The 22,096-nt window shown below is 44.5% G+C and overlaps 1 protein-coding gene across 1 annotated transcript in view; it reads left to right on the forward strand.

Moving 5' to 3' along the window:
- The first annotated feature begins 211 nt into the window (after nucleotides 1-211).
- The window catches only part of LOC124795425 (probable cytochrome P450 303a1), a 151,738-nt gene continuing 129,853 nt past the window's right edge, over nucleotides 212-22,096 (forward strand). The window contains exon 1 of the mRNA XM_047259453.1: nucleotides 212-305. Within this exon, the coding sequence (XP_047115409.1) occupies nucleotides 295-305 (11 nt within the window). The 5' untranslated portion in view covers nucleotides 212-294. The remainder of the gene's footprint in view (nucleotides 306-22,096) is intronic.

The following is a 22,096-nucleotide window of genomic DNA, read 5'->3' on the forward strand; positions in this document are numbered from 1 at the left end:
CGTACCCAGACTGAATAATAAATAAAAAAGTCATCACTCATACACACAAGCAGATGCACACACACACACACACACACACACACACACACACACACAAACAACAACAACAAGAAACAAATAATATTAAACTACATACAGACGGCGCAGCACGAACAAAAGACGAACGAAAAATACATAGCGACAGTTGGTAACACTACATACAATTAAGAAGCCAAACCGAAACACAGTGATCGATGAAGCGTGGTGTGGAACCGAAATGAGTTCGTAAAACGCAGTAACTCTGACATCCTGGATATGCTCACCATGTAAGTACAACTCCAGGACGGTACATATGCACTAACAAAACCGGAAATCATAAACAGATGCAAATATCAATTTAGTATCACGAAACTCGCGCTGCAAAAAGCTGTTCCTCGCCTAAAAAAGGAAAAACTGAATGTAATAACATTATTATGTAACGCAAATGCAGACTGCATTATAGCCCACTGAACTTGCTTCACAAATAAAAAGAAGTGAAACGCGTATGTCGAATAAAAACAGCCTTTCATTTAGTTTCATTAGATGAAGCACATGCCAAGAACAAGTAAAACGTTCGATACGGAAAGTGCAGATCATTTTAAGAAATTTAATGTAGTGGCCGAAAGTGTCTGTTACATCAGAATCAATTTTTGTTTCTTAATATTGCATGTTACTTTGAAAAACAGTTTTTGTCTGAATTACTCGATATGATTACATCGAGTGATCACAGTAGATTTGACAACGAGATTTATGAGAAGAGCGATGAGTTCAGTAGAATTATATCACAATATTGCCAACGCAATACACACGTCTTCTGCAGAGGATGTATGGAGAAAAAATTTACATAATTTTAACCAATTCTGAAGGCCGCTGCCTTATCTTGGGTTAGGTCAGTTTCAGCAGAAGACACTGTCCCGTGGCGGCGTGGACATGGTTCTGGCGGGTTCCATACGAAAGGGCTGGCCCGGTTTGGGGCGTAGTTTCCAGCAGACGGGAGCCAGGTGCTCCAGCGGAGGCTGTGATGTAACACTTTCACTGGAGCCGAGACGAGCTCAGACTGGAGAGCTTTCTCCAGCACGGTCGCTTTCCCACTGCGGCCGGAAGTCCTCCGCATCCGGAACGTGCGGCACCGTCCAGCGCCGGCTGACCTCTACGTCACAGGCGACGGGACTTCACAGAATGGGTTACCAGAACACGAGGGCAAGCTGGCATGTTCTCGGCCCCGTACACAGCTGGTGTCGATATCAGTGGAATTTTTGATTTCGTAATGTTTGTACATCACGTGCAATAGCGCAAGTCAAGCGAAAACTTGGGCTTCGTAATGGTTTTGTTATGCGTCGCTTCTCAAGCAGTGGCGGTGCCCGTGATTCTACAGTTACATCTGCACTCCGACGTCCACCTTACGGTGTGTGGCGGAGGGTACTTGTGGTATCACTATCAGTTTCCCTTACCTGTTCCATTCGTGAACAATGCGTCGGAGGAACAACTGTTGCATTGGCAAGCCTCCGCATGAGCTTGGAAGTCTCTGATTTTCCTATCACTACGCCAGATACATTATCTGGAACGAACTGGTGTGTTACTTGACTTTGAAATTGGGTATTCGTAATTAAAACAGTAAGCCTCTTTGAAAGGAACAATGCATCCCTTCTACAATTTGCCACTGTAGTTGTTTGAGCAGTTTTATATTGCTGACCCCGTGAACCTACGCAAAGAATGGCATTTTGAAGAGCTAGAAGAACATAACTTCAAACGCAGCCAAAGATGTGAAAGAGAGTAGAAGGGAAATGATGCTGAGTGTGAAATTACGAGCTGTCACAGTGACAAATATGAAAAGAATGGGAAAATGATACAGTCTGCCCATATAGAATAAAAGTATAATAACTCAAATAGTTGAAATACAGAGCAGGCAGATACATTGCTTGGACGCCTGTTAGTGCACATAACGTGGTGCGTGTCCACCCTCCGCCTTCATTACGGTTTGAGCTCCACTGGAGACACTTTCAGTGAGGTGCCTGATTTGCTGTGGAAGAACGGCAGCACATTCTTCCTCAAGAGCCGAAACTAGAGAAGACAGTTATGTTGGACAGTGGGGTCTGGAGCGAATTCGACGTTGTAGCTCGTACTAAAGGTGTTCCATTGGGTTCAGGTCGGGGCTCTGGGGACGCCAGTCCGTTTCGGGGATGTTACTGTCCATAACCCGTTGCCTCGCAGACGTTGTTTTAAGACAGGGTGCACTGCCTGCTGATATAAATAGTCATAGAATTCAAGCTGCTCCTTTACCTTGTGCAGTACACAATGCCGTAAAACGTATTCGTATCCTTCCACATTTAGAGTTTTCTTAAGCGAAATAAGGGGGCCACACAGTAAAGACGGAAAACACCTTCATGTGGTAACACAACCTCATTCGTACTGCACTGTTGGCACTACACTTGATGGCAAGTAACGTGCTCCAGGCATTCGCCAAACCCAAACACTTCTGTCGGATTGCCTCAAGGTGTAGAGTGATTCCTCAGTCAAAATCACTCGTGTCAAAGCATCCACTCTCCAGTGGCGTCACTCTTTACATAAGCCCTTAGCATCGCTTGGCACGTGTGGGTTATGAGAAGCTGTTGGACCACCGTACTCCATTCTTTTTAACTCAATACGTACAATCACTGCGCTAACTGGACTGCCGGTAGCACGTTGGAACTCACAAGTTGCTTTCTTGCGATTTTTAGCAACCACCCTCCACGATGCTCGACGGTCCCTGGCCGTCGGTACACGAGGACTGCCTGTCTTATTTTAGCTGTGGTTGCTCCTTCGCTTTCCACTTGACTAGCCCTTCACCAGCATTCGACTTGGGCGGCTTTAGAAGGGCTGAAACGTCCCTCATAGACTTGTTACTCAGGTGACATCAAATGACTACTCCAAGTTCGAAGTCACTGACATCTCCTGACCGACTAATTCTGCTGTTACTGCTTCTGTGCTCACAACATAATGTTCCCCGCGTCCTTTTGCAATGGTGGGTCTGAATTTCATAGGAGTGTCTGGATACTTTTGATCAGATAGTATATAGGGGATGTACACCGAGGCGCCAAAGAAACTGGTATAGGCATGCGTATTCAAATACAGAGGTATGTAAACACGCAGAATACGGCGTTGAGGTCGGCGAAGAGATTGAAGAAACATGTGATGAGATAAAAGAAATTATTCAGATAGTTGGTTCAAATGGTTCAAATGGCTCTGAGCACTATGGGACTTAACTGCTCAGGTCATCAGTCCCCTAGAACTTAGAACTACTTAAACCTAACTAACCTGAGGACATCACACACATCCATGCCCGAGGCAGGATTCGAACCTGCGACCGTAGCGGTCGCGCGGCTCCAGACTGTAGCGCCTAGAACCGCTCGGCCACTCCGACCGGCATTCAGATAGTTAAAGGAGACAAAATTTAATTGTGATGGGGGACTGGAACTCGATAGTTGGAAAAGGAAGAGAAGGAAAAATAGTACGTGAATATGGACTCAGGGAAAGGAATGAAAGAGGAAACCGCCTGATAGAATTTTGCGCAGAGCGTAATTTAATCATCGGTAATACTTCGTTTAAGATCCATAAAAGACAAACCAGTGACGATTCGTGGTGCCCTTCTTCGTATACCTTCAATATTCCCTTTCAGTTCTATTTTGTATGGGATCCCAAACTTATCCTTTTTCTTGTGCCTTTGTCCCGCATTAGATACTTTATGGGGTGGCCGGATTGATCTCTGTCCCAAGATAACATGTTTCATCCTCCTCACTGAAGAGGCCGAATACCCATTAAAAATTTCGTTGGATATCCCATGTGATCGTGCTTTGGTCAGTGAATGCTGGTGCTTTACTGAGTTAATTTTTCTTTTGGGAACGCAAGAAAAACTGTATTCACCTGACTTACCGCAACCCATGACTTTCAGGGTATCACGTGACCAGAACGCAAGTTCTTGCAGGATTATTTTCCGGCCGCAGAGACGTCAGAGATTTGATTGTTTACCGGATTCCTAATATTCACGGTACACTCGTGAGATGGTCGTACGGGAAAATGCCCACTTCATCGTTACGTCGGAGATACTGTGTGCCCTCGCTCGTGCGCAGACTACAACACCACTTTCAAACTCACCTAAATCTTGATAACGTACCATTGTAACAGCAGTAACCGATCTAACAACTGCGCTAGACACTTGTATTATATAGGCGTTGCCGACGCAGTGCCGTATTCTGCCTGTTTACATATCCCTGTAATTGAATACGCATGCCTATACCAGTTTCTTTGGCGCTTCAGTGTATGTGCATATATTGTCTTACATATCTTTCAGCCGTCACCAAATGCAAGAAATGTTCCACCCCTACCCCAACCTGCCCCCCGTCTTGTTCTGTCCTGGATGCAAGCAAGGATTCGGTTGGAAAGGGTGTCATAAAGCCACTGTATCCTCTTCTGTCCGCAGCTCGTGGTCTTGCGGTAGCGTTCTCGCTTCCCGCGCACGGGGCCCCGGGTTCGGTTCCCGACAGGGTCAGGGATTTTCTCTGCCTCGAGATGACTGGGTGTTGTGTGTCTTTCATCACCATTTCATCATCATCATCGCCGCAGTGGCGTCAGTTCAAAAGGACTTGCAATTTCAGCGGCCGAACACCCCGCATGGGCCAACAGTACTGTACGATCATTTCATTTTTTTTTTTTTTTTTTTTGGATCCTCTCCTGAGGCATACTAGCCGACAGCTTTTTTAACTCATCCTTGATGGCCTGGATACTAACACTGCTACCGAATTGACGTCCTAGCTGGTTGCATACATATTCTATAGGGGACAGATCTGGGAATACTGCTGTCTACAGAATTACCTCAACATCACGTAGACAGTTCGTAGAGATGGTGCCTTGTTTGGACGAGCATTGTTCCGTTGAGAAACGGCACCACGATACTGTCGCATCAAAGGTAACACATAAGGACTCAGGATGTTAGTGACGTATCGTTGTGCTCTCAGAGGCCACTCAGTCACTACCAGCCGTGGCCTGAAGTCATACCCGGTGACTTCCGACACCATGACGCCAGGCATGAGACCGCTTGGAAGAACGGGACCTCTCCCCAGGGGCCGGCCGGAGTGGCCGTGCGGTTGTAGGCGCTACAGTCTGGAGCCGAGCGACCGCTACGGTTGCAGGTTCGAATCCTGCCTCGGGCATGGATGTGTGTGATGTCCTTAGGTTGTTGTTGTTGTGGTCTTCAGTCCTGAGACTGGTTTGATGCAGTTCTCCATGCTACTCTATCCTGTGCAAGTTCCTTCATCTCCCAGTACCTACTGCAACCTACATCCTTCTGAATCTGCTTAGTGTATTCATCTCTTGGACTCCCTCTACGATTTTTACCCTCCACACTGCCCTCCAATGCTAAATTAGTGATCCCTTGATGCCTCAAAACATGTCCTACCAACCGATCCCTTCTTCTAGTCAAGTTGTGCCACAAACTTCTCTTCTCTCCAGTCCTATTCAATACCTCCTCATTAGTTATGTAATCTACCCATCTAATCTTCAGCATTCTTCTGTAGCACCACATTTCGAAAGCTTCTATTCTCTTCTTGTCCAAACTAGCTATCGTCCATGTTTCACTTCCATACATGGCTACACTCCATACAAATACTTTCAGAAACGACTTCCTGACACTTAAATCTATACTCGATGTTAACAAATTTCTCTTCTTCAGAAACGCTTTCCTTGCCATTGCCAGTCTACATGTTATATCCTCTCTACTTCGACCATAATCAGTTATTTTACTCCCTAAATAGCAAAACTCCTTTACTACTTTAAGTGCCTCATTTCCTAATCTAATTCCCTCAGCATCACCCGATTTAATTTGACTACGTTCCATTATCCCCGTTTTGCTTTTGTTGGTGTTCATCTTATATCCTCCTTTCAAGACACTGTCCATTCCGTTCAACTGCTCTTCCAAGTCCTTTGCTGTCTCTGACAGAATTACAATGTCATCGCCGAACCTCAAAGTTTTTATTTCTTCTCCATGAATTTTAATACCTACTACGAATTTTTCTTTTGTTTCCTTTACTGCTTGCTCAATATACAGATTGAATAACATCGGGGAGAGGCTACAACCCTGTCTCGCTCCTTTCCCAACCACTGCTTCCCTTTCATGTCCCTCGACTCTTATAACTGCCATCTGGTTTCTGTACAAATTTTAAATAGCCTTTCGCTCCCTGTATTTTACCCCTGCCACCTTCAGAATTTCAAAGAGAGTATTCCAGTTAACATTGTCATAAAAAGCTTTCTCTAAGTCTACAATTGCTAGAAACGTAGGTTTGCCTTTTTTTAATCTTTCTTCTAAGATAAGTCGTAAGGTTAGAATTGCCTCACGTGTTCCAACATTTCTACGGAATCCAAACTGATCTTCCCCGAGGTCCGCTTCTACCAGTTTTTCCATTCGTCTGTAAAGAATTCGTGTTAGTATTTTGCAGCTGTGACTTATTAAATTGATAGTTCGGTAATTTTCACATCTGTCAACACCTGCTTTCTTTGTGATTGGAATTATTATATTCTTCTTGAAGTCTGAGGGTATTTCGCCTGTCTCATACATCTTGCTCACCAGATGGTAGAGTTTTGTCATGACTGGCTCTCCCAAGGCCATCAGTAGTTCTAATGGAATGTTGTCTACTCCCGGGGCCTTGTTTCGACTCAGGTCTTTCAGTGCTCTGTCAAACTCTTCACGCAGTATCTTATCTCCCATTTCGTCTTCATCTACATCCTCTTCCATTTCCATAATATTCTCCTTAGGTTAGTTAGGTTTAATTAGTTCTAAGTTCTAGGCGACTGATGACCTCAGAAGTTAAGTCGCATAGTGCTCAGAGCCATATGAACCATTTTTCTTCCCAGGGGGTGCCATACTGACCGAAGATGGTCGTCCAGGGTAGCGCAGAACCACGATTCATCGCTGAAGCCAGTCCATGCTTCCCGATGACAGCACCAACCCAAGCGCAGCCGTTTGTGTTGCGGTGTTAACGGCAGTTCCTAGGCCGGCTGCTGCCAGTCTCCGACCAATGATGTACATGAGACAGAATGTGGCAAGGAATTCATTATTTGTTCTAAGATGGCAGGCACGGATGTGAAAGGGTTACGATGTGACTGGTGCACAATATGACGATCCGTGGACAGATGGGGTCGACAGTAACCATGGCGACTAGTATGCCTGCTGTCACATTCCCAGGCGGTCCAACGTCGGGCCACTATCACATCTGAATGTCCCACAAGTCCCGATATTGCATGATTCGACCAGCCAGGCAAATGCAGACTCACAACGAGACCCTTTTCAAACATTGTCAGGTACTGATAAGGCTGTCTCACACGCGTAGTGACATGTCCTTGTCATTCACAGCTACCGCTCAACGTACGCGCTGTTCACGCCCCTTGTATCATTTACCAGGTCTGTTAGCACCACCACAAAGAACATCACTAATGCACTTCGGCGGGCGTTCTACCTGTCACAGAGAATTGCAACTTTAATTATTTACATGCCGGCCGATGGTGTGTACACGAACGAAGTTGCATTGACATCCGGATGCTTGATATTTTTTTGTCAGGCAGAATACATGGAAGCTTTGTACCACCGTTTTCTTAAAAATTAAAAAATAATTGACAGTAATGTCCATTTTATTTATATTACACTACCGGCAATTAAAATTGCTACACCAAGAACAAATGCAGATGATAAACGGGTATTCATTGGACAAATATATTAAACTAGAACTGACATGCGATTACATTTTCACGCAATTTGGGTGCATAGATCCTGAGAAATCAGTACCCAGAACAACCACCTTTGGCCGTAATAGCGGCCTTGATACGCCGAAGTATTGAGTCAAACAGAGCTTGGATGGCGTGTACAGGTACAGCTGCGCATGCAGCTTCAACAGGATACCACAGTTCATCAAGAGTAGTGACTGGCGTATTGTGACGAGCCAGTTGCTCGGCCACTATTGACCAGACGTTTTCAATTGGTGAGAGATCTAGAGAATGTGCTGGCCAGGGCAGCAGTCGAACATTTTCTGTATCCAGAAAGGTCCGTACAGGACCTGCAACATGCGGTAGTGCATTATCCTGCTGAAATGTAGGGTTTCGCAGGGATCGACTGAAGGGTAGCGCGACGGGTCGTAACACATCTCAAATGTAACGTCCACTGTTCAAAGTGCCGTCAGTGCGAACAAGCGGTGACCGAGACGTGTAACCAATGGCACCACATACCATCACGCTGGGTGATACGCCAGTATGGCGATGACGAATACATGCTTCCAATGTGCGTTCACCGCGATGCCGCCAAACACGGATGTGACCATCATGATGCTCTAAACAGAACCTGGATTTATCCAAAAAAAAAGGCATTTTCCCATTAGTGCACCCAGGTTCGTCGTTGAGTACACCATCGCAGGCGCTCCTGTCTGTGATGCAGCGTCGAGGGTAACCGCAGCCACGATCTCTGAGCTGATAGTCCATGCTGCTGCAAACGTCGTCGACCTGTTCGTGCAGATGGTTGTTGTCTTGCAAACGTCCCCATCTGTTGACTCAGGGATCGAGACGTGGCTACACGATCCGTTACAGACATGCGGATAAGATGTCTGTCATCTCGACTGCTAGTGATACGAGGCTTTTGGGATCCAGCACGGCGTTTCGTATTACTCTCCTGAACCCACCGATTCCATATTCTGCTAACAGTCATTGGATCTCGACCAACGCGAGCAGCAATGTCTCGATACGATAAACAGCAATCGCGATAGGCTACAATCCGACCTTTATCAAAGTCGGAAACGTGATGGTACGCATTTCTCCTCCTTACACGAAGCATCACAACAACGTTTCACCAGGCAACGCCGGTCAACTGCTGTTTGTGTATGAGAAATCGGTTGTAAACTTTCCTCATGTCAGCACGTTGTAGGTGTCGCCACCGGCGCCAACCTTGTGTGAGTGCTCTGAAAAGCTAATCATTTGCATATCACAGCATCTTCTTCTTGTCGGTTAAATTTCGTGTCTGTAGCACGTCATCTTGGTGGTGTAGCAATTTTAATGGCCAGTAGTGTAATGCCCTACCTTACTTTGTTGATATTCGCACGATAATATTGGCCATGTACTTTAACCACTTGTGCACTATCCGCATGGAACCTAAATTGTGACCGTAAACCGTTAAAAAGTGACCGAATGGAACATGACTTGATCTGCGTTTGGGACGTATTAGGATCAAATCGGCGTCCGGCCATCGTTTTCCGAAGTTCGCTAAATCGATTAACGCGAATACTGAGATGGTTCTTTTGCAAGGCGAACGGCAGATTTTCTTCCCCTTGCTTGTCCCGGCCCAGCGCGTGTTCCGTCTGTGGTGTCCCTGCTGCTGAAGGGACTCAAGCCGCGCGGTCAGAGGCGCCATGTCACGGACTGCGCGGCCCCTCCCGCCGGAGGCTCGAGTCCTCCCTCGGGCATGGGTGTGTGTGTTGTTCTCAGCATAAGTTAGTTTAAGTTGTGTGTAAGTCTAGAGACCGATGACCTCAGCAGTTTCGTCCCTTAGGAATTCACACACATTTGAGTATTTTTTTGAAGGTACTCAAGACACCAGTCTTAATTTCCTCTTCCATCAGAAGACGAGCAGGAAAAGCTCGATACCAGTCACAGGCTCAAAAAAATGAAGTTGTTTCAACTGTTGCGACTGGCTGCCTTTAGATGAACATAACCAGACAAGTACCTGTCCAACTCCTGATTTTTTAAATAATCAAATTTCATGAATAAAACAACTACGTTATAGAAAAGCTAATTTTTCACATATTTCATTTTTTATGAGGGCATATCTCAGGAACTATGTGTCCTAGAATGATATAATTTTTCAGGTATTTTCAGTAGTATATGTGGATAATGTCTGTGAAATGTGTTGTTAATATAGTTAGTAATAAAAAAGTAACAAATTAAGACGTCATGTGTGACACTGAAGTTTCACGGTATGAAAATCGAAAATGTAGTAAGTGACAAACTTTTTTTTCCTTTCATCATTTATTGGCGGGTGTCAGTGAGAAAAAATTTTCATAGCGGATTGAAGTTGTGTATTAAGCGTAATGGACTCATTCTCAAATACTGGATGAATGAAATCCGGGTAATTTGCATCTCGTGAGCTACGCTGCCTCAAGATATAGACACATTTTCTAGCTATGGTCTCTGACTTATTGTGTTAACGTAGGATCGTGTAACGTAAGATAATACCTCTTAATGGATAGATTATGACAGTATTTTCAGATTTTAAAGTCGGTCAGTATGTTCAAAAATGGTTCAAATGGCTCTGAGCACTATGGGACTCAACATCTTAGGTCATAAGTCCCCTAGAACTTAGAACTACTTAAACCTAACTAACCTAAGGACATCACACACACCCATGCCCGAGGCAGGATTCGAACCTGCGACCGTAGCAGTCCCGCGTCGGTCAGTATGTAGTTGAAATATTGTCTCTTGAAGCCGTTAGATACGCAGCCTGCAACTGTGTACGGACCTGGAGTCAGTCACGGAGTCAAAGTTTGTCTCTGGAGGGAGTGGGGTCACGGTGTTCCACTTCTCCCCACGCCCTTCAAATCACTGCACTTTTAACGCGTCACGGGTGTCTAATATTGTAGCAATAATGCTAACAATACAGCGGTACTATAAATGATTCATTCGTTTTCGAATTTTCCAAAGTATTAACATGTACAAATACAGTTGATGAGTTGTATTGAGTTAGAGCGTCGACTTTGTTCCACACTCTAGCGTCCAAAACGACTACTTTCTCTGATTTCGGTTCTCGTGGAGCTGATGTTCCTACATAGACGTTCAGACACCTCACTGAAAGCATCCTTAGCAGGGTTAAAACCATGTTAAAGGCGATGGGTGGATACACCCCGTACTAATTTTCTCTAATAGGTGTCCGGACGCATTTCATCAGATAGTTTAGCTTGCAAATTTTCTAGAATTCTGCGTCATATTCCAGAGCTTTAGTTTTCATACTCATAAATTTTCCGAAAGTTAGCTGAGAAATTTGGAAATTGGTATATGTAACAATTTAAACTCTAGGATTCACGCCTGCCTGGCGTCTGCAGACATCGGCACAGGCTAAGCAGTTAAACGCTGCCTACACGAGTTTTTCCGGAGAGCCGGAGAACCTACCGTGGCGTGACGCACGTGAGCACCACGCGAAGGCCGTTCCTGGAGGAGGCGCTGTTCGTTGCTGGAGAAAGCGGCCCCCGCCCCAAACCTCACGGCTCAGCTTCCGGTCTCTGCGGCTGGAACCGCCGCCGCTGCCGCGCTTTGACGCTGCTTTCGCGCGTTTTGCAGCTTACGAGTTCTGCCACGTTGCCGCCTCCTAGCTCAGTTGCGTTACAACCAGTGGTTCTACGCGCCTGAGCTGCAGGTTTACTTGTAAGCCTGTGCTCCAATCTTCGTCCGCTCAATAACTTCACCAGACTACACTACTGGCCATTAAAATTGCTGCCGGCCGTGGTAGCCGAGCGGTTCTAGGCGCTTTAGTCCGGAACCGCGCGACTGCTACGGTCGCAGGTTCGAATCCTGCCTCGGGCATGGATGTGTGTGGTGTCCTTAGGTTAATTAGGTTTAAGTAGTTCTAAGTTCTAGGGGACTGATGACCTCAGATGTTAAGTCCCATAGTGCTCAGAGCCATTAAAATTGCTACACCAAGAACAAATGCAGATGATAAACGGGTATTCACTGGACAAATATATTATACTAGAACTGACGTGTGATTACATTTTCACGCAATTTGGGTGCATAGATCCTGAGAAATCAGTACCCAGAACAACCACCTCTGGCCGTAATAACGGCCGTGATACGCCTGGGCATTGAGTCAAACAGAGCTTGGATAGCGTGTATAGGTACAGCTGCCCATGCAGCTTCAACACGATACCACAGTCCATCAAGAGTAGTGACTGGCGTATTGTGACGAGCCAGTTGCTCGGCCACCATTGACCAGACGTTTTCAATTGGTAAGAGATCTGGAGAATGTGCTGGCCAGGGCATCAGTCGAACATTTGCTGTGTCCAGAAAGGCCCGCGCAGGACCTGCAACATGCGGTCGTGCATTATCCTGCTGAAATGTAGGGTTTCGCAGCGATCAAATGAATGGTAGAGCCACGGGTCGTAACACATCTGAAATGTAACGTCCACTGTTCAAAATGCCATCGATGCGAACAAGAGATGACCGAGACGTGTAACCAATGGCACCCCATACCATCACACCGAGTGATACGCCAGTATGGCGATGACGAATACACGCTTCCAACGTGCGTTCACCGCGATGTCGGCAAACACAGATGCGACCATCATGATGCTGTAAACAGAACCTGGATTCATCCGAAAAAATGACGTTTTGCCATTCGAGCACCCAGGTTCGTCGTCGAGTACACCATCGCAGGTGCTCCTGTATGTGATGCAGCGTCAAGGGTTACAGCAGCCATGGTCTCCGAGCTGATAGTCCGTGTTGCTGCCAACTGTTCGTGCAGATGATTGTTGTCTTACAAACGTCCCCATCTCTTGACTCAGGGATCGAGACGCGGCTGCACGATCCGTTAACAGCCATGCGGATAAGATGCCTGTCACCTCGACTGCTAGTGATACGAGGCCGTTGGGACCAGCACGGCGTTCCGTATTACCCTCCTGAACCCACCAATTCCTTATGCTACTAACAGTCATTGGACTTACCAACGCGAGCAGCAATGTCGCGATACGATAAACTGCAATCGCGATAGGCTACAATCCGACCTTTATCAAAGTCGGAAACGTGATGGTACGCATTTCTCCTCCTTACACGAGGTATCACAACAACGTTTCACCAGGCAACACCGGTCAACTGCTGTTTGCGTATGAGAAATCGGTTGGAAACTTTCCTCATGTCAGCACGTTGTTAGGTGTAGCCACCGGCGCCAACCTTGTGTGATTGCTCTGAAAAGCTAATCATTTGCATATCCCAGCATCTTCTTCCTGTCGGTTAAATTTCGCGTCTGTAGCACGTCATCTTGGTGGTGTAGCACTCTTAATGGCCGGTAGTGTAAATGTCATTCACATCCTCAACAGCACACTGATCGCTTTGTAGCTTTGTATATCGTGTAAAACTGATATCAGAGGGTCATGAGGGCCCCTGTGCAGCTTAAGATGAGTCGCGTACTTTGCAAAAGACCATTTCTGACAGCGACACATAAAGCTTCACTTTTTAAATAGCCAACTAAGACACAAACTAGACGGCAACTGTTTGCAGGGGTACAGTGTCCTCTGAGGAGTGACGATTTTGCCTCTTTTCACGTGACGCAAGACATCGAGTGCACAATCGGTACAGTGAGGCGCTGAGTTCACAATCTGTGAAAGGTGTAGTTCAGGTCGGACTTGATTGTGTGATATTTTCTGCGTGTTTTTTCGTACCATTGCTTGGGTCCACTCATTCAGGTTACGATGATCATAAACAAATATGATTGTTCAAACACACTCTAAGACAAAAAAAAACCTATCAAGGAGTTATGCAAATTGATCACAAACCGATATTCATGCAGATGTCAACGGAAAATGCAAAACAGTAAATTCTGGTGGCTGATGGATGAATGTGTGGTGCTGCTGCGCAATTTCATTGAGTAGCTGACAAGGATAGCAAACAAGGGACATGTCAATACCAGGGCATAAAGTCTTTGCGAATTTCATTCTGTGCACTTTGTTCGACAGTAACTATGCGTCTCAAGAAATACGTCAATATCAGCATCTGAGAAGACGTATAGTTGGGCTCAAAGTAGTCGGTTGGAGTAATAGCCGATTAGCTCGAGATGTGTGTGACTAATTTTTTGTCCTTCGCTTGTAAACTATTGTTGTTGTGGTCTTCAGTCCTGAGACTGGTTTGATGCAGCTCTCCGTGCTACTCCATCCTGTGGAAGCTTCTTCATCTCCCAGTACCTACTGCAGCCTACATCCTTCTGAATCTGCTTAGTGTATTCATCTCTTGGTCTTCCTATACGATTTTTACCCTCCACCCTGCCCTCCAGTACTAAATTGGTGATCCCTTGATGCCTCAGAACATGTCCTACCAACCGATCCCTTCTTCTAGTCAAGTTGTGCCACAAACTCCCCTTCTCCCCAATTCTATTCAATACCTCCTGATTAGTTATGTGATCTACCCATCTAATCTTCAGCATTCTTCTGTAGCACCACATTTCGAAAGCTTCTATTCTCTTCGTGTCCAAACTATTTATCGTCCATGTTTCACTTCCATACATGGCCACACTCCATACAAATACTTTCAGAAATGACTTCCTGACACTTAAATCTATATTCGATGTTAACAAATTTATCTTCTTCAGAAACACTTTCCTTGCCATTGCCAGTCTACATTTTATATCCTCTCTACTTCGACCATCATCAGTTATTTTGCTCCCCAAATAGTAAAACTCCTTTGCTACTTTAAGTGTCTCATTTCCTAATCTAATTCCCTCAGCATTACCTGACTTGATTCGACTACATTCCATTATCCTCGTTTTGCTTTTGTTGATGTTCATCTTACATTCTCCTGTCAAGACACTGTCCATTCCGTTCAACTGCTCTTCCAAGTCCTTTGCTGTTTCTGATAGAATTACAATGTCATCGGCGAACCTCAATGTTTTTATTTCTTCTCTATGGATTTTAATACCTACTCCGAATTTTTCTTTTGTTTCCTTTACTGCTTGCTCAATATACAGATTGAATAACATCGGGGAGAGGCTACAACCCTGTCTCACTCTCTTCCCAACCACTGCTTCCCTTTTATGTCCCGTGACTCTTATAACTGCCATCTGCTTTCTGTACAAATTGTAAATAGCCTTTCGCTCTCTGTATTGGACCCCTGCCACCTTTAGTATTTGAAAGAGAGTATTCCAGTCAACATTGTCAAAAGCTTTCTCTAAGTCTACAAATGCTACAAACATAGGTTTGCCTTTCCTTAATCTATTTTCTAAGATAAGTCGTAGGGTCAGTATTGCCTCACGTGTTCCAACATTTCTACAGAATCCAAACTGATCTTTCCCGAGGTCGGCTTCTACCAGTTGTTTCATTCGTCTGTAAAGAATTCGCGTTAGTATTTTGCAGCTGTTACTTATTAAACTGATAGTTCGGTAATTTTCACATCTGTCAACACCTGCTTTCTTTGGGATTGGAATTATTATATTCTTCTTGAAGTCTGAGGGTATTTCGCCTGTCTCATACATCTTGCTCCCAACATGGTAGAGTTTTGTCATGACTGGCTCTCTCAAGGCCGTCAGTAGTTCTAATGGAATGTTGTCTACTCCCGGGGCCTTGTTTCGACTCAGGTCTTTCAGTGCTCTGTCAAACTCTACACGCAGTATCGTATCTCCCATTTCATCTTCATCTACATCCTCTTCCATTTCCATAATATTGTCCTCAAGTACATCGCCCTTGTATAGACCCTCTATATACTCCTTCCACCTTTCTGCTTTCCCTTCGTTGCGTAACTGAACAGATAAATACTAGAAACAATAAACCGGAAAATATTGTTGGGAAAATTTCGTAGTTAGCTGAGGCTTTGATTGTGTAGGCCACAATATCCCCCGGCAAAAGTTTAGATACTGCCGAATTACAGACATCCTCTTGCGTGGCAGTGGGCTGTTCCATCTCGATCGCACAGTAATACGCATTTAAGATTGAAGCATCAGAAGTCATGCGCTACAGGGTTCAGTTTAGGCTCTCTCGGTTGATTCCGATATTCATAAATGACCTTACACTTCCAGTGTCATAAGATGCATATTTTGTTCTTTTTGCAGTTACAGGAGTAGAAAGAAGCGCCAGTCGGCTTACTAAAAAGCCGGCTAATGAAATGTTCGAAAAGAACAACAGATGGTTCATGGCAAACGGATTATCCTTAAATTTTGACAATACTCGGCACATGCAATTCAATAATTCTCGTATAAACTGCATAAGCTACAAAAATAGTTTACTCAAACAATGAAATACAAGAAGTAGATGATGATAGATTTTTAGGACCGCAAATAGATCACAGGCTTCATCGGGAGAAATAACAGTATAGCATTAATGAAACGCCTCAATTATGCTACATTTTCGGTCGCATGATTACAGCTAACGATGATTTAAAAGTGAAGAAATCTCTTTATTCTACATATTTACATGCGCTAATGAATTATAGAATATTTTTTGGCGAAATTCAACTTGACAGTTATAGAAGTTTCACAATACAGTCATGTGTTATAAGAATTACGCGTAGTATTCATCTTGAGATGACGTTCCTGTGTCCCTTTTGAAACCCAGGGATGTTTCACTGAAGTAACGGTATCATGAGTGGGTTTTTATTTTCCTGTCTTGTTACCACATGTCGTGGTTTTTCGTTTTTTATGTTTGGCATTACAATTACTTTCCTTTCAAATTCTTCAATTTTTTCTATTTTCCGCATCAGCTCCACTGTGGAAAACTACAACTTTTAAACTTTCACTGTCATTGTTTATAAAACTGCGAAAAACTTGACAAACGGAGAAAGGAAAACAACTAATACACAAAACATTACGAGAAAATACCACAGCTTGAGTTAACAAGAAGGAAAAATAAAAGCCCACTTCAGCGAAATGTGGGTGGGTAAACGAAAGTAAAAAAAACTCCGGATAAATACGAGTACAACTCAAGCACTGAAGTTTCCGTAGAAACTTAATTATATATGTTAGATCATTTATCCATCCCGAGAATCGCCGATTTCGCCAGTCTGGAACCGCGCGCCCGGTACGGTCGCAGGTTCGAATCCTGCCTCGGGCACGGATGTGTGTGATGTTCTTAGGTTAGATAGGTTTAAGTAGTTCTAAGTTCTAGGGAGGGGGGACTGATGACCTCAGAAGTTAAGTCCCATCGTGTTCAGAGCCATTTGAACCTCTTTTTTTGCAGTAGACAACACCGTGATGCAGAGCGCCTCTCTTGCAGCGTGTGCCAATGAAGTTGGCTGACCATCTCTGTGACACATTCATGCTTACCAAATGCACGTGCGCTGCTCTTCTTTGGAACTTCTCTATTTCCTCTATCAACGCTGTCTGGAACGGGTCCCAGACTGACGAGCAGTATTCAAGTATTGGTCGAACGAGTGTTCTGTAAGCTACCTCCTCTGTTGACGGACTATATTTGTTTTGAAGTCTTCTAATAAATCTTAGCCTATTATCTGCCTTACCTGTGATTAATTTTATGTGGTCGTTCCACTTCAAATTGCTCCGCATGCCTTCTCTTAAATATTTTGTGGAAGTAACTGCTTCCAGTGATTGTTCTGCAATATCGTTATCATACAGTAAAGGGTATTTCTGCCTATTTATTCGCAATACGTTGCATTTGTCTATGTTGAAGGACAAGTGCCTCTCCCTGCACTAAGCTCCGATCCTCTGCAGCTCTTCCTGCTTTTCGGTACAATTTTCTAACATTGCGACTTCTTGTAAGTGATGGCATCATCCGCGAAAAGCTCCATAGAACTTCCGATTGGTCTACTATGTCATTTACATATGTTGCGAAAAGTAACGGACCTACAGCACTCCCCTGGGGCGCGCCCGAAGTCGCTTTTAGCTCTGAAGACTTCCGCTGTTTGCTTTGCTCCTGTATCTCGGAGTGCTACACTCAGCAACTGTCCATCGTGATTCTGTGGATAAAGATGTCGGCTGGACTGGCCTAACATATTTGCACCGTCTCTGCTGTTGCCACAGTTTACCAGGCTTTCTGAACGGGTGTGAGCAGTCGCGGAACCCACTGGCCGACCACAATTTTCGTGCTCAAAAATTCGTGAAAGATGTCAAAAATTGATTGATGGTTGATTTTCATTTTCTCCCTATGTGTTCGATTATGATGTGCTGATCTTCGAGCGCCGGGATCTCCAGCTATACTGCAGTTCTAAGTTCTTCGTAGAGAGATGGTCTGCCTGTTCGTTTTTCGTCGTTCAGACTTGTTTGCCACACTGGAAGCATCTACTGTACCTACTCACTGTGTCTTATAGTGGCGCTTTGCTCTGTATATTTCCATCAAAGGAAACGAATTACCGCACTACACTACGCATAATCCATCAGCGGCACCATTTTGTTTTGAGACGGTGCTACGGTACTGTGCCGTGGGGATTGCAGATGTGAGCCTGCAACAAACCAAAAATTAAACACCTAACTTTATTTTTTCGAGATGCAAACTGAACCTTTATGACCACATATCGTAGTAAAGGAACGAGTCAGGTGCACGGGTAAATGTGTGTTCGACAACCTGCGGGGATATGACTAATACGTTATGGGTAACGTTATAGACTTACGGCAAGAAAAAAGGAATAAAAGTGAGATAGTGTTAATACTTTCATCCCTCTTTACCTCCTCTGCATTACTGCAGATGACGTGTCACTGAGCACATTTGTACTGTGCATGCAGTACGCGTGAGATGGCTAGTTGTTACCACTGCCCTGTGTGGAATACGTAAGTTCTTGTAGGCTTCACTAACCTGCTGTCTTCATGATGATGATGTCCCCAGCGCAGAAAACAGCACGCAGGTCGTAGATTCTTTTTCTTGAGGCTGAAATTAACTTCGCAAGGAACTGCTGCTAGGAATAAACTATAACTCATTTGGGATGCCACTCGCGTTTTTATTGCTATAGACACGAGAAACTATTCTTGATCACAACGTATTGAACATATCTTTCCACAGTCATTATATCTGGCTAAAATAACATGAAATACATCCTGCCACAGACAACATGTCTGTCTACTGGAACCGTCAGAACTGGAGAATAAAATTACATGAATCAAATACTACCATTACAGACATGTCTGTACCTAGCGACGGTCGGAACTGTAGTAAATAAAATTGCATGAAACAAATACTGCTATAAGAGACAACATGTCTGTCTACTGGAACGGTCAGAACTGGAGAGCCGAATTGCCCGAGACACTTCGCGCGCCAAGCCAGCAAGGCGTGACCCGAACGCCACCGAAGTGCATCGGCAGTAATATCGTCAGTCTTTTGTTTTAGTAATACTTTGATTTTAATAATTTTGGAATGACTGATTGATAGCTGGCTGTTGAGAGATGTTTATTTAAAAAAATGAAGTAATTTGGATGACAGGTTTAATTAATAATACCAACTAAAGTTTAACGTTTTGGCGTCCTACCGCCGAACACAGCAGCCAATCACAGAGCAGCAGCATCATGCAGGCGGTCTTTCTCACGGTATTGGTACCGAATCTAGCATCTGTCACCGCTACCTCATCCCACATTGCGTCATCTCTATGCTTCTTGCATCTCCACTGCCCTGGGAATAGCTTCCTGGAGCCTAAATTGATGGCTGAATAAGCCAGGAATTTTACAGACTTCAAGACTGAATTTAAGATATTTCTCTTAAGCAACTCAAAATTATTTTATAAGTAAAACTAATATGAAACCCTGTCCGTGGGACCCATGGAAACCGACAATTCTAAAATACAAGCACTATTTTATCGAAAGTATCCGAACACCTATTAGTGGACATTAATGTTGGGTGTATCCACCCTTCGCCTCCATTACGGTTTGAACTCTGCTGCGGACACCTTTAATGAGATGTCTGAATGTCTATGGAGCAATAGCAGACCATTCTTCCTCAACAGCGGAAACCGGAGACGCCGGCCATGTTGGACGCTGGGGTCTGGAGCGAAGTCGTCCTCTAACTCAAGACTTACGTGTTCCACTGGGTTGAGACTGGGACTCTGGTCAGACCAGTGCGTTTCGGGAATGTTGTCCACAAAGCATTGCCTCTCATGGCCGTGGTCCATGGAACTCTTGAATCCCTGACGTTTCGTCCAAGGCGATTGAGTCGGCAAGACTCGACTCAACACAACCAGGAGCACCTCCGGAGAAGTCCAACGTAGCCTTGGACGAAACGTCAGGGATTCAAGAGTTCCATGGTTCAAATGGCTCTGAGCACTATGGGACTCAACATCTTAGGCCATAAGTCCCCTAGAACTTAGAACTACTTAAACCTAACTAACCTAAGGACATCACACACACCCATGTCCGAGGCAGGATTCGAACCTGCGACCGTAGCAGCCTCGCGGCTCAGGACTGCAGCGCCAGAACCGCACGGCCACCGCGGCCGGCAAGAGTTTCATGGACCACGGCCATATAACCCGGAAGAATTCTCAGCAGCTGAAACATCCGGTCGTGAAAGCCTTCATTGTATCATTGCCTCATACATACTGCTTTATGGCAGAGAGCGATGTCATGCTACAATTTTGGTAAACATTTTTGGAATGCAGTGATCAATAGATTATTATATTTTGACTAAAGTTCAGTCTTGATCACACGATTTATGTTTCAATGATATAGGTAACCGGTTTCGGTCATTTTTACATAACCATCATCAGACCCATGGTTCCCTTAGGATGGTAGGCGGAGCTCTCCTCAGTTAACTTCGTAGCAGCTGAGGAGAGCTCCGCCTACCATCCTAAGGGAACCATGGGTCTGATGATGGTTATGTAAAAATGACCGAAACCGGTTACCTATATCATTGAAACATAAATGGTGTGATCAAGACTGAACTTTAGTCAAAATACAATGTCATGCTGTTGCAAAGAATCATTATCTCCGAACTGTTCCTCTACTGCACGCAGTACGCAATGTTGTAAAACGTATTTTTATACTTGTGCACTTAGCGTTTTCTTAAGAGCAATAAGAGATCACATCCCAATCACGAAAAACACCCCCATACCATAACACAAGCTCCTCCGTACTATCCTGTTAGGACTACGCATAATCGCGGGTAATATTCTCCAGGCATTCGCTGTTACTGCTCCTCTACTAACAACTGCAACGGCGCGGTTATTTGTGTTTCTTCTTACAGAAAACAGTTCCACTCACCTTGCGGTGATTTCTCCTTCTGCACTCCGTTCTACACGCCTTTCCTGTTAAAAACGAATAACGTTCCTCTACTGGGAAGGCTGTAGCAAAACCAGTAGCACTATACGAGTCCAACAGGTGCAACACGTCTTTTTCAGTACCAGGTTAGTTCAGCGATTAACTGAAAGATAAAAGTTGAATATATTCCTACTTGCTTGATACAAAACGCTGCCAGGTCCGTACTAATTCAATGTTACGGTTTCGACGTTGGCACGCAATCCCTTTCAGTCGTTATATCCAGCTTATGATAATTAACCAAACACGTTACCAAAAGGATTAACAAACGGATTGTCTGTGACAGAAAAGTCTCTCAGATATTGCACAATTTGAACACTACGAATGTTCAGATGGTGGTCACGGATTCTGTAACACGGCTCACGGGTTTAATTATTCAACAGTTACAGTTTATATACTGAATTTCTCGTGTTCGTCTTTCTGACACGTTCCCGTTCACTTAACGACACTCCTCGATCAAGTTTTAATTATTATTCCGCAAAATTTTCACATCTATTCAAGGTTCCTTTACATCCGCGCCTGAACATGACCAAGGTTCAGCTCTAAACTACACGTATGCTTCACAAAACAATTCTCTTAGCCCACAAAATACGCCCGAACGTACTCTCCTCTGACTGGCTGGTATACATAGTAACCAATCATATATTAGTATTAAATCACGCAATCCTGCTTGTTTTACTTTTGACCAATCACGACGCGGGTTGGGATGGGTTGTTTTGGAGGAGGAGACCAAACAGCGACGTCATCAGTCTCATCGAATTAGGGAAGGATGAGGAAGGAAGTCTGCCGTGCCCTTTCAAAGGAACCATTCCGGCATTAGACTGATGCAATTTAGGGAAATCACAGAAAACTAAATTATGTGGGTTGCCCAGAAAGTAATGCACCGCATTTTTTTCGCATTCTTTATTGAACATAATGACAACTACACACACGAAAGAATGGTGTTTTATCTACACACCCTATTTTTCCACGTAATCTCCATCTCTTTCCAAGGCCTTCCTACTGCGCGAAACAAGAGCGTATATGCCCTGTCGGTACCAAACCTTGTCCTGGTGGCGGAGCCAGTGCTTCACTGTGGGAATCGCCTCCTCATCGTCCTCAAAATGTCTTCCACGAATGGCATCCTTTAATGGCCCAAATAAG

The sequence above is a fragment of the Schistocerca piceifrons genome, chromosome 4 (assembly GCF_021461385.2).
Source record: "Schistocerca piceifrons isolate TAMUIC-IGC-003096 chromosome 4, iqSchPice1.1, whole genome shotgun sequence".
NCBI lineage: Eukaryota > Metazoa > Arthropoda > Insecta > Orthoptera > Acrididae > Schistocerca > Schistocerca piceifrons.